General features: G+C 39.0%; 1 protein-coding gene across 7 annotated transcripts in view; it reads left to right on the top strand.

The window, feature by feature from the left end:
- Positions 1–12,082, top strand: part of LOC145339265 (contactin-4-like) — a 2,278,868-nt gene that overhangs the window by 1,561,491 nt on the left and 705,295 nt on the right. For all 7 annotated transcript variants that reach the window (XM_080183699.1, XM_080183724.1, XM_080183676.1 and 4 more), the window contains one exon: positions 8,806–8,901. In XM_080183699.1, coding sequence (XP_080039825.1) covers positions 8,806–8,901 — 96 coding nt within the window. The remainder of the gene's footprint in view (positions 1–8,805; positions 8,902–12,082) is intronic.

Below are 12,082 nucleotides of genomic sequence, written 5' to 3'. Positions count from 1 at the left end.
CTGATTTCATTACCTGAACGTTTCCTTCTGTCTTCATGACCAGAACTGGACACAGTATTCTAAGTCTGGCCTGACCATGACCACCACAGAGTTTCAACATGTCTTTCTCAGATTTGTACTTGCCTGCCTTGTTACTCAAATTAAGTTCAGTTTGTTTTGTTGAACATCAATTGCAGTGAAACTCCCAAATCATCTGATTAAAGTTTATTTATTATTCGTTTGACAAATAGGCTTACATTAACACTGCAGTGAAGTTATCTGTGAAAATCCCCTCGGCGTACCCGAACAAGCACTGGCGCTTGTTCGGGTACTCCGAGGGAGAATTTAGCATGGTCAATGCACTTAACCAGCACGTCCTTTGGATTGTGGGAGGAGACCAGAGCACTCAGAGGATCCGCACAGACAATGACCCAAGCTGGGAATCGAACACCAGTCCCTGGAGCTGTGAAGAAGCAGTACGAACTACTGTGCCACCGTGCTGCCCCACCAACATCGTGCCGCCCCTTCAAAATCATGCTTCATCATTTTAGTTGTATTCAGGAGTACTTTATGTCCATATATTCCTAAGTGTGCAGTATTTTGCACCTTCAGCATTATATTATTCCTATATACCCAAAGTCCCAATTTTATGCCCTCCAATTTAACGTGAATTTGGATATAACGCGATGAACCATCGGACCTTTGTTTTGCTCTTTCCGGGGAACTGACAAGTTTTTGGTTACTGCAATCTATTTCTAAAGCGAAAATAATCTGCCTTAGAAAGAAATTGTGGACAGAAAACATTTGCTTCCCCCCTTGCCCAGTTCAGATAAAAGGAGTTCTCACTAGAAAAAAACTACATTAGACAGTTGTTCAAAAGAGGAAGTACTTCACAGTTAATGGACCATGGAAGTGTTTGTGTAAATAAACATCCCCACTGCCTGTTTTAAACTAGCCTGGACCTGCCAATCAAAAGGTTTGTAAAAGTTAATGAAATGTGTCGTGATTGTATAAACAAACAGAGTTCTGACGGATGCCGAGATCGTCTGTAACGTAACTATAGCACCCAGATTTAGTGCGACCCCGCTTCTTTCACGATAACGTTTTATGGACCCCAACCATCATGTTATAATGGGGCCACACTGTATATTCTGTTCACATTTTTACTTTTATTCTGTTATAATGCCTAAAATGCAGCTTCAGATGTAATTACTTCATCTAGTTTGATATCATCTGCAAATTTACTCAATTGGTAATTAATTTGCAGGTTCAAGTTCTAAATTGGAATCAGTGGGATCCTACCACCATTCCTCGCACACCTCACTCACTCCCTCTCAATCCTGACATAACTCAACAAACAGCTGCTCTAATTTTGGGTTAGTTTCAAGTCTTTTTTTACAAAGCCCCCACCACAATGAGCTAGCTTAATAGCCTTCTGTGTGAATTTTGGAAGTTCTTGATATGTCATGTCATCTCTTCCAAAAGAAAAGTCAAGGAAGTCAAGTCAAGTAGGATCTTTCTGTCAAATTTTGCTGGTTTTTAGGTCAACGCGTGAATAATTTATAAGATTACTCTGACAATCAATTCTTTTATTTGGTCCAATGTTGGCATGGTGCTTATTTGCATGTGCAAATAAATTTTACCATATGAAGCTTGTGGTGTGGGATTTTATACAACAAGAGCATATTCAATAATACAAGTATGAAGATTAGTGCATCTCATTACCAGCCCATGTGAGGTTCTATCTATTATTGTCATAATTCAGGCATATTAACATCCATGCTCAGATCTGTGATATCCTGTCGAACAAAGAAGCCTAAATTGTAGAATGTACTCCTGCAATTTCAAAACCATTCTTTCTATTTCCAGATATCTTCTAATTTAAAAACTATTGTGCCAAAAAAGATGCAACTGTGTAATTGGAGTTTTTTTTATTTTGAGCAACCTAGTATAAGTTTAAATTAGATATTTCAAGAACTGCTATTCAATGACGGTGAATTTGGATTTTAAAATCCTAAATTAGATGGTTCATCTTTTATTAATGCATTTCTTTTTTGATAGATTTTTGAGTGTTATGAACTAGCTCCTTAAATGTCTGCCACTGCTTCTCTACCGTCTTACCTGCTAACCTAATTTCCCATCCATTTTATCCAACTCTGTCTTCATGCCCCTGAATTGCTTTTATTAAAGTTAAAGACATGAGTTTTAAACACAAATTTCTCATCCTCAAACTAAATATAAATTTACCATGCTATGATCACTCTTACCTCAAGGGTTCGTTACTATGAGATCACTAATTCTGTCTCATCACATATTAGAAAGTCTATAATAGCCTGTTCCCTGGTTTGAATTAACCTCAAACAAATTGTTCTAAGAAACTGTCATGAGTACAATCTATGAAGTCATCCTTCAGGCTACTTTGCTGATTTTCATTTTTCTAATCCACATGAAGATTAAAATCTCCACACCTTTCTGACAAACTTCATTTTTTCTTGATTTGTAATCTGTCTTAAATTGTAACTACCGTCAGGGGGACCCGTAAGCCACTCTCATCAATTATTTCACATATTTGCTATTTCTAAATATTGATCCTTGGATCTCTAGTCATTTGTCACTACTGTTCTATTCTCATACTCAATTAACAAAGCTGTTCTGCCACCTGTCTCCCTTTCCTGTCCTTCTTTGAAGATGTCAAATATTCTTGAAAATTCAGGTCACCTTGCAGCCATGTCACTGCAATGCTTATCATTTATTCTGGCTTATGCTTACAAGTCATCCATCTTTTGATGAATACGATATCCATTCAGATAAAAAGCCTTTAATTTTGTCTTTTTAACCATTCATTACTCTGACCTTATTTGCTGGTGTACCCTTATGATTGTTTGCTTAACCAGAGTGTGACAGGAAGAGACTATCATTGCTCACAATTCTACCTGGCTCCACTGCCTTGTCTTTTCACTTCACCCTTCCAAATCTCCCTTCACATGAAGCCTCAACAATGCAGCCTCCTGGCCTCCCTCTCTCTCCCTCTTTGTCTCTCTCCCCCACCCCCCTTAACCCTCCCCCCCTCCACGCTTTCCCCCATCCCCTTTCCCCCCCACCCCCTCCCCCCTCCCATACCCTCCTCTCCCCCACCCCTCTGTCCTCCAGCCCTTCTCACCCCACCCCCACCGCCTGTCCCCCCACCTTCCTCTCCTCTCCCCCCTCCCCCATCCCCATCCCCACCCCCGTCTCCCTCCCTCCAATGTTGGTGAGCAGTATGTTGAGCAGCAGTGATTCAGGAGCCCATACTGAAATTCAGGCCTGCTGGCTGGATACCAAACTCTGCAGAACTGAGGCCAATACTTTGAGAGTGACTAGCACCTTCTGAACATAAAGATTTTTTTCAAAGAATAGAAGTATTATGTAAATGATAAATTAGACTAAAGGATATCTGTGCTATGCCATTTTCATCCCAGTCAGAAAGGGAAGCATTGTACCATAAATTGGCAATAAAGACCTTTGAAGAAAACAGTATCATTAGCTTGAAAATGTAATGAACTGTGCTTTGGAGGGAAGGGAGCTGATGGATGTCGCAAAAGAGAAGGATAAATGGGTTTCAGAGGAGTCATAAGCTGATGACTATTTGAGATATCAGACTTAATTTGCGTCACTTAAAATTCTGTGTTCTTAGCTAATTTGTAGTTTTATGTATTCGTGAATTCTACATACTAGATTCTACTCAGTTTTATCGCCATTCATAACCCTCTACCATGTTTAAATGGTAAGTCTGCTTGTCTGACATCTCGACTGGATGAGCTGAAATTTCCTCCAAGTAACTATTAGAAGATCAAAGCCATTACTTTCGGTCCCTGCCAGAAACTTTGTTCCTTATTCATTGACTCAATCATTTCCCTTGGCAATTGTCTGATGCTGAACAGGACTGGCCATAACTGTGGCGATCTATTTGGCGTAAAGATGAGATTCTGACCACATATCATCCACTCCAAAACTGGCTATATTTACTTCCGTAATATTGCCTGATTCCATCCTGCCTCAACTCATCTCTAAACAAACCCTCATCCATGCCTTTGTTACCACAAGAGTTGTCAATTCCAATGCTTTCTAATACTCGTTCAAATTTTGACCACCTGTGTTCGATTCACACCAAGTTCAGTTTCCCCCATCATCTGTATGTTTGTTGAGCTACATTGGTTCCTGATCTGATGCCTCTCTTTTAAAGTTCTCATTTTGTTTTACAAACCCCTTTCCCTCTCCCTCTCCCAACCTTGTCAAACTGTGCAGCTCTTAAAGATACCTGCACTCCTCCAATTCTGGCCTCCTGAGACCTCTGATTTTAATCAGGTCATGGTAATCAGCTGTGCCTTCAACTCTGAAATCAATTTGTTCTGGAATTCCCTCCCGAAACCCCTCTACCTCTCCACCTCTTTCCCACTTCAAGATTCTTCTTAAAATCTATCTGTTCAACCAAGTTTTTGATCACCTATCCTAAGGTCACTGTCTCTGTCTTTGTATCAAATTTTACTTGGGACACACTGCTGCGAAAAGCTTGTCACACTTATGGCATTATCTAAATACAAATTACTGTCAAACTGTCTGATCTACTCATTCTCAGGATAACAATAAGTTATGCATTTAACCAAATTCTAATTCTAAATTTTAATTAATTCTAATTTGAAGATTGCTTTGCATTTGATCTTTTATTTGAGCTGATAGTAAAAGAAAAAGCCCGATCTCAGTGCACTCCATTGTATATACCCTGGCCTCTCAGGCAATACTTCCTCCCTGCTAGCAGCAATTTTAAGTCTTGTTGTTTACTCACTATATTGCCGCAGGCCCCGTATCAAGGAAACATATTTTGCTTTGGCAGTATCTGACGTCTTCTATTACGGCTGCCTGTACATACTGTGCAGAAATATTGTATGGCATCGTGCGGCCTACAGCTCTTAACACAGACAATGTGAATAAAATCAGAAAAAGCAAAATGGAAAATTTCAAAAAAGTAGCTATTTTAATTACTTCCACGTTGAGATAAATTAAAATATCTCAATGACAAGTCAGTCAAAAAGCCTAGCTGTGAATTATTTAAAAATTGCTTTAAAATCAGCAATGCAAACAGCTCCCAGCATATCGAGAGAATCACTACAGGTTTTGATGGATTATGTTGGCTATGTTCAAATAATTAATAGATCAAAAAATCTTTTCTTTGAATGCACTATTGGAGTTCTCCAGTGAGATTTATTGCATCAGCATATGTCTACATAGGATCATAAAATTTTATATCTATATTAATGAGAAGAGATATTACCACTACACTGAAAAATTGAGATCCAATTTTCTAGAATTTAAATGAATTGAAATGCTTATGCACAGTCATGTTATAGATTAATATTCATCTTGTAACATCATATGATTTTGATCAAGGTCATGTGCACTTCGTTGTAATAATCAAAATGTTACTGTTCAATTTTGCATCTGCTTTATTCTGTTGAACTGCATGACAATGACTTAATGTTATTAACATATTTCTAAATACAGTATTGAGAGATCCTTGTGGTGAATCACTTTGTAGAATTCAACAGCAGCGACAACTTGCATTTTGCAGAAAATTGTTAGAAGACACTTCATAAGAGCGAAAGCAAACAAAAACATACACCTAGCCAATAAAAAATTTGATTGGAGGGGAGGCCAAAGCCTAGGATAAAGGTGGTGGGGTTTTTTGGAGTATTTTAGCAGTGAAGTGGCTTTGGAAAAGAATTACAAAAAATAGGACCTAGGCATGGCTGCTGCAAGTAGGGAAGAGGTGACATATATGAGAGGCCAGAACCAGTAATATGGAGAGTGCTGGGATGGGTATCTCATGGGACAGGATGACATTACAAAAATGGAGAGGGGTGAAACCTGATGAAATTAAAACACAAGGTTGAGAATATAACTTGGAGCTCTTGGGTGAGTGAAGCCAATGCAGGTTCGTGATTGCAGAGGTGTTGGGTAAGTAAACCTCAGCATGTGATGGGATGCAGAAAGCAAAGGTTTAGGTGAGCTTGCATTATCCGAAGGTGAAATAAGAGAGGCCAGTCAGTTTTGAAATAATTGTGTCTGGATGTGGGATGAGGTATACGTGAGATTTTCAGCATCTATTGGGCTTTGGCGGGAACACAGATTTAATATTTCTGTTAAAGGTGAAATGAAATCTTTCTGACCGAGAGGAAACTCAGCTAATGGTAAAACAGAATGCTAAGATTATGAATTATCTGGATAAACGTTGGAGAATTTACGCACACTTTTTCATAAGACTGTTGATGCACAAATTCTTCAGTAGGCTCCAATACTATAATCATGATTAAAGCATTTATTTATTAAGAATTTATTCCATTTAGATTAATAATTAGAATACTATTGGAAAAGATGTCTCTATCATACTTTGTTAAAAAAAATTGTTCAGACTAATCAGACTATTACATGCAGATTAATTTGAGAAAAATTTGAGGACTGTACTAAACTGAACAATTGTGTTTAAAATGTGAGTTATTTTGTTACCATGATATAAGTAATCATTGTCTCCAGCTCAGAGGGAACTACATAAATTAGTTCCATGTATCTATTCACTTATCTGTTCACTGTGATGTTTATTTATTTATAATAGCGCATGAGCTGAGCAGTTATAGACAGTATCATTTTCCAGGGTTTGCCATCAACTTCTGAGTGAATAAGCTTATTGTCTTTTAACACATAGTCAAGAGCACAGCAGTGGTAAATGGCACATCAGTGGCTCTGCAGGCTCATACATGAAACCTGGTTGCTTAAACCAGGTGAAGGAAATTGGTTGCTGCCACAAAACTATATTTTGACAACAATGTCTTTGGGAGTGGAGGAAAATGAAAATACTTCAAGATAATGTCACATATAGATATAACACGGTGATGGAAGAGTTTCTTGATGATCAAATTCAGGAAAGAGATGGATCAGTAAAACTCTTATCTTTGCATGACTGAAGAGTCAAGAGTTTTTTCTTTCATGGATTAGGGGTGTCACTGACTAGGCCAGCAGTTATTGTTCATCCCTAATTGCCCTTGAAAAGGTGGGGTATGTCACTTTCTTGAACAGCTGCAGCCTATGCAGTGTAAGTGTATCCACATAGTATCCCTAGAGTTCAGAAAGAAGCCATCCAGCCCATCGGGTCTGTACTGACTCTCCGAAAGAGCCCACGCCATCTCCTCGGCCCTGTGCCTGTAACCCCACACATTTACCGTGGCTAAGTTCCAGAATTCTGACCCAGTGATGGTAAAGGAGTGGCAAAATTGTTCCAAGTCAGAATGGTGTGTGGTTTAGAGGGCAACTTTCAGTTGTTGGTGTTCCTGTCACCTGTTAGCCTTGTCTGTTTAGGTGGTAGAGGTCACAGGTTTAGAACATGCTGTGGAAGAAGCCTTAGTCAGTTACTGCAATGAATCTCGAAGGTAGCTTACAATACTGTCACTGTGTGCCAGTGATGATGGGAGTGAATGTTGAAGGTGGTGGGTGGGGGCAAGTCAAGCAGGCTGCTTTTCTTCTGGATGATGTTTAATTGGTTGAGTATTGTCACAGCTGTATTCATTCAGGCAAGTTGAGAATTTTTCATCACACTCTTGACTTGTGTCTTGTAGATGGTGGATAGACTTTGGAGAGTCAGGAGAAGAGTCACTTGCTGCAGAATTCCCAGTCTCTGGCCACCTCTTGTAGCCACAATATTTATATGGCATGTCCAGTTCAATATCCAGTCAATGATAATACCCAGGACGTTGATAGTGGGGGATTTAGTGATGGTAAAGCCATTAAATGGCAAGGATGGATAATGGATTATCTCTTGCTGGAGATGGTTATTGCTTGGCACTTGTGTGGCCTGAGTATCACAGGCCAATTATCAGCCCAAGCCTGTCTTGGCCTTACTAGAAAGGACATAGACTGCTTCAGACTCTGGGGAGTTTGTGAATGGTGATGAAGAGACGTAATTATCAACAAGCTTCTGGTCTCATGAAGGAGGAAAGGTCATTATTATAGAAGATGGTTGAGCCTAGAACACTACCATGTGGAACTCCTGCAGCGATATCCTGAAATTGAGATGAATAATCTCCAACGATCACAATCATTTGTTTTGAACTGGGCATGTCTCTAAATATTAATCCAGGCAATCTGTTAAATGAGATAGCCTTTCTGCATAAACCTGAAAAATGAATATTTTTGTTGTTCAACTTTCTGTGGGGGCTATTAAGACTAAGCCAGACCTTGATTTTGCCCCAGGAAAACTAATAGAAGCCATTGTTGGATAGGAATGAGATATGGGAATTCTGGATGTTATTTTGCGCCCCTGAACAAATAACTCTGAGGACCAATGCAGCCTCTCACCATCAGCCCATATAACAGGAGCCAACCCCAGATAACATGCGGTATAATTGCAACTTACTACTTCTGTATTTTTCAAACCACCTCATTTATGCACAATTCTTTTGGGATCCCTGATTTAACTTGGTGAGTACTCATGCATTTTTAAAGGCTGAACACACAACATAGTGTGAAAACATAACATTTGTATCCACAGTTTATGCACTGATGCATTATTTAGAGCAGAATGCCATATCCCCTGTGGTGTTGATGAGCCAGAGGATATCTAAAGTGGGACAGGTAACACACAGTGTGCATTATAATGCAAGTCTTCTAATATATCACAGATATATGGTGTGTCTTTCAAATATTCTTTAAATCTTTTTTAGTATGTTTTCAATTTAAAAAAAAAGTTGATTTCAATGTAATGTAATTTTATGTGTGGCATTCTCTTTCATTCTTGTGCAGATCTTGAAAACTTCAAAGGAAAATCAAGAAATAATGTGTCTGTCCGAGAGGGACAAGGAGTTGTGTTGCTTTGTGGCCCTCCACCACATTCGACAGGTATTCATTATTATATTTCACCTGCTGACATCTTGTTTTGGGGAATTTAACCTAATGTGCCTGGTATTCCAATAGTGTTTGGTGCAAAAATAGTTTGGTTCTGGGATTTGGGGACTGGAATTTGGGGTATAAGTCAGACACTTCAGGCTTATACCTATTTGAAAATACCTGGGGTACAGAGTACAAATAATGGTGTAATGAGGACACTGTAACCTTCCAGCAGTTCAAGTTTTATGCCATAGATGCACAGGATTTAATTTCAATTTGTAGAATGGGTATCGTTTTGACAGTTAAATTAGAAAGTACTTGAGTTCACAAGCTTTGAATGTCTGCAATTTTGGTCTGAATAACCAGAATGGAGTGGTTGGAGAAATAAAAACCTCATCCATGCAACTGAATGGGAATTATGCAACCTGTGTTTGTGCAGTTCAGTTAGAGATCAGCTTTGACTCTGATGTTTTCATAATTAAGCCCCCACTAGCAGGTTCCCATTGGCGTAATAGGCATTCCCATATATCAATGGCACATAAGCAAGGAGAAAAGGAAATGACAAAGACCTTGAAGATAAAGGTTCCCTGAAGGATGACTAAATTAGGAGAACACCTTTCTAGCCAAGCCGAGGTCCTTACTCATGTATATGTCAGGACATGTTGTTTGTGTCCTCTGTTGGTAATGAAGTCCAAGTTATCTTTCTAAATCATTCCACTCCTTCAATGATATTTCAGAAGAAGCCTGCTTAAGAAGGCAAAAAATGTAAAGAAACAAAGAACTGTGTTCCATTACCATCATACCGTCCCAAAGGTGCAAAGAACAGCCTTCTTTCACAATGCTAGACTTTATATCTAATGTGGTTTTATTGTGCACATGTATATTTTTGCTGTGCTTCTACCGTGTCTACTTCTGGTGCCTGTGTGCTGCTATTAAAGCTATGATAGGCTGTGGTGATATTGGCCAGGAATGTTGGTAGTGCTTTGCTGCACTGTGATATCATGTATCACAACCCTCTGCTGAGTGAGGTGAGCTTTCCATGAGTTCAGGAAAGACACCTCAGTAGATTCTGTCATTGCTGCTATCTGCAGACAACTTGGTCCTGAATTCTGACATCCATGTGAAGCCCATCTGGAAAGTTCACATCAGGTGTCTTGAAGAGAGGGAAATGTATCACAAAGTTTGGCTTTGTTGGGTCCTGGAGAGAACGTAGAGCTCATCTTACCAGTTAGATCAGAAAAACCCTGTGGGATGCCAATCTGAAGCTCTTAAAGGCTACCTTCCATCACTCTCTCTATAACTTGAGAGTCATTGGTCAAAACATCTTTTGGATGTTCGAACCAATCTGGAAACTTATCTATCAGGATAGCTGCATGTAAATGTTCCTGGTTTTGCCAACTACTCCAAGTAGTACAGCTTTATACCAATTCCTTCTTTGATATTTACATGGTGATTGGCATTGGACTTAACTTTGGGCCCTGCCTTCTGTCTCAAGTGTTCTGGGGCAGTCCTTAGTTTCCTGTCATACTGTAATACTTCAGCAGCATCTTTTTAGAGCTTTATCCCAGAGCTCTGAGTTCACAGTCACTGGAGTCCAGACCTGCTTTCTGCAGGGCATCTGTTGCCCATTGTCAGATACATGTTTGACTCTGTTGCTACTCTGATGGTGATGAATGATGAAGACTGTATTACTGTAACAAACAGCCAGGAAAGGCAAGCAAATACTTTACCTTAGCTGCACTATTTCCATCATTAAACTTCCTGTGTCATTGCAAAGGATTTGAGAATATGGCACTAACTAATTTTAATGGGATTCTTGCCCTGGAACTCAAACAAACCAACTCTCCTGCTCAATTCCCCAGTGGAGGTTTGCAATGCATTTCTTGGTTTTGGTTACCTTCCAAATCATCCAAGTTGTCACCTTGCTGGCAGACCAGGTCTTCAAATCTTCTGCAGATATCTTTGAGACATATTTTCTCTTCTTACCAACTTTTTTCTTACCTTATCACCTTCCTTGAATCCCCTCCTCCACCCCACTCTATATATCCCCCTCCCTCACTTCCCTTCTGCCCGGTACTTTTTGAGTGCCCTCCCTTTTACCCATTTATGATTCGCAGAATAATCCCCATAAAATCATAATGTTGTGAGTCTCACCTAGATACCACAGACCTGAAACGTTGCAGGCTACAGCTGCACATTTATTTGTGTTTGATTTGGTTGACTGTGAAGTTTATGTGTCAGAAAGTCCAAAGTCAATGTGACCAAAGTCCTACTCTGTCGCTGTGATCACACCATCAGAATTTCAGACTGATGATTCTCTGCATCAACACAGCAGCATTCCATTGGTGTAACAAAATTATCCAATTGCTGCAACATAAAGCTGAAGGTCTAACTCTTAAAAAAAAATCATTCTCATAAATATGAAACATGCAGCAGTAATTAATTTAATGAGAGCTTGGTCTGTGCACTTCAGTGCTTGCTTTCATCACTAGTTCCTCTTGACAAATCAAAGTTCAGGGGCAAATAATGGGAATCAGAAATATAACAGAACCAACTTGGTCTTAAAATTGACCTCTGCTGTGAAGTTTTAACGTCTTCCAAGACTAAGAATAAATATTATTTATATATGCATAGAAATATATGCAAATAAATTGGAGCAACTGTAAGATGCTACAGCATTAAGTTCTAAATAAAATGCCTAAAAATAACTTTTACTTAGAATTCTGAAGAGAAAGATGCATAGTGTGAAACTTCATTTATATTTGATAAGCCCTGTTAATAAAACAATTCATTCCGGGAGAATTTTTCTTGTGCGCTCTTGCTCAACAAAATCAATTGTATATATTATGTGGAAAGAATAGCATCTGGTAATTAGCTTGCAAGTGCTTTTCATTAACATTTTGTTTCTTTTGAACCTTACATTTCTTTTTAATTTCAGCATTATTTCAAAATTATCATTAACATTTGTATAAGTTAGGTTTTTGAAGGAATTAATTACTGAATTACTTAATACCTTTCCATTGTGAAGTAGTTAGACTCTGTTCTGGTACATATTTTTTTCTGAAGGTTTATTTCCACAGTCTCGTGAATATCATGATGTGGCAGACTGGTTAGCATTGCCGCCTCACAGCTCCAGGGATCTGGATTCGATGCCTGATTTGGGTCACTGTGTGGAGTTTGCACATTCTACCCA

The sequence above is a fragment of the Carcharhinus amblyrhynchos genome, chromosome 3 (assembly GCF_965287045.1).
Source record: "Carcharhinus amblyrhynchos chromosome 3, sCarAmb.v2.hapA, whole genome shotgun sequence".
Taxonomy (NCBI): Eukaryota; Metazoa; Chordata; class Chondrichthyes; order Carcharhiniformes; family Carcharhinidae; genus Carcharhinus; species Carcharhinus amblyrhynchos.
Note: the sequence above shows the minus strand (reverse complement) of the source record. Positions and strands in the feature narration are given on the sequence as shown.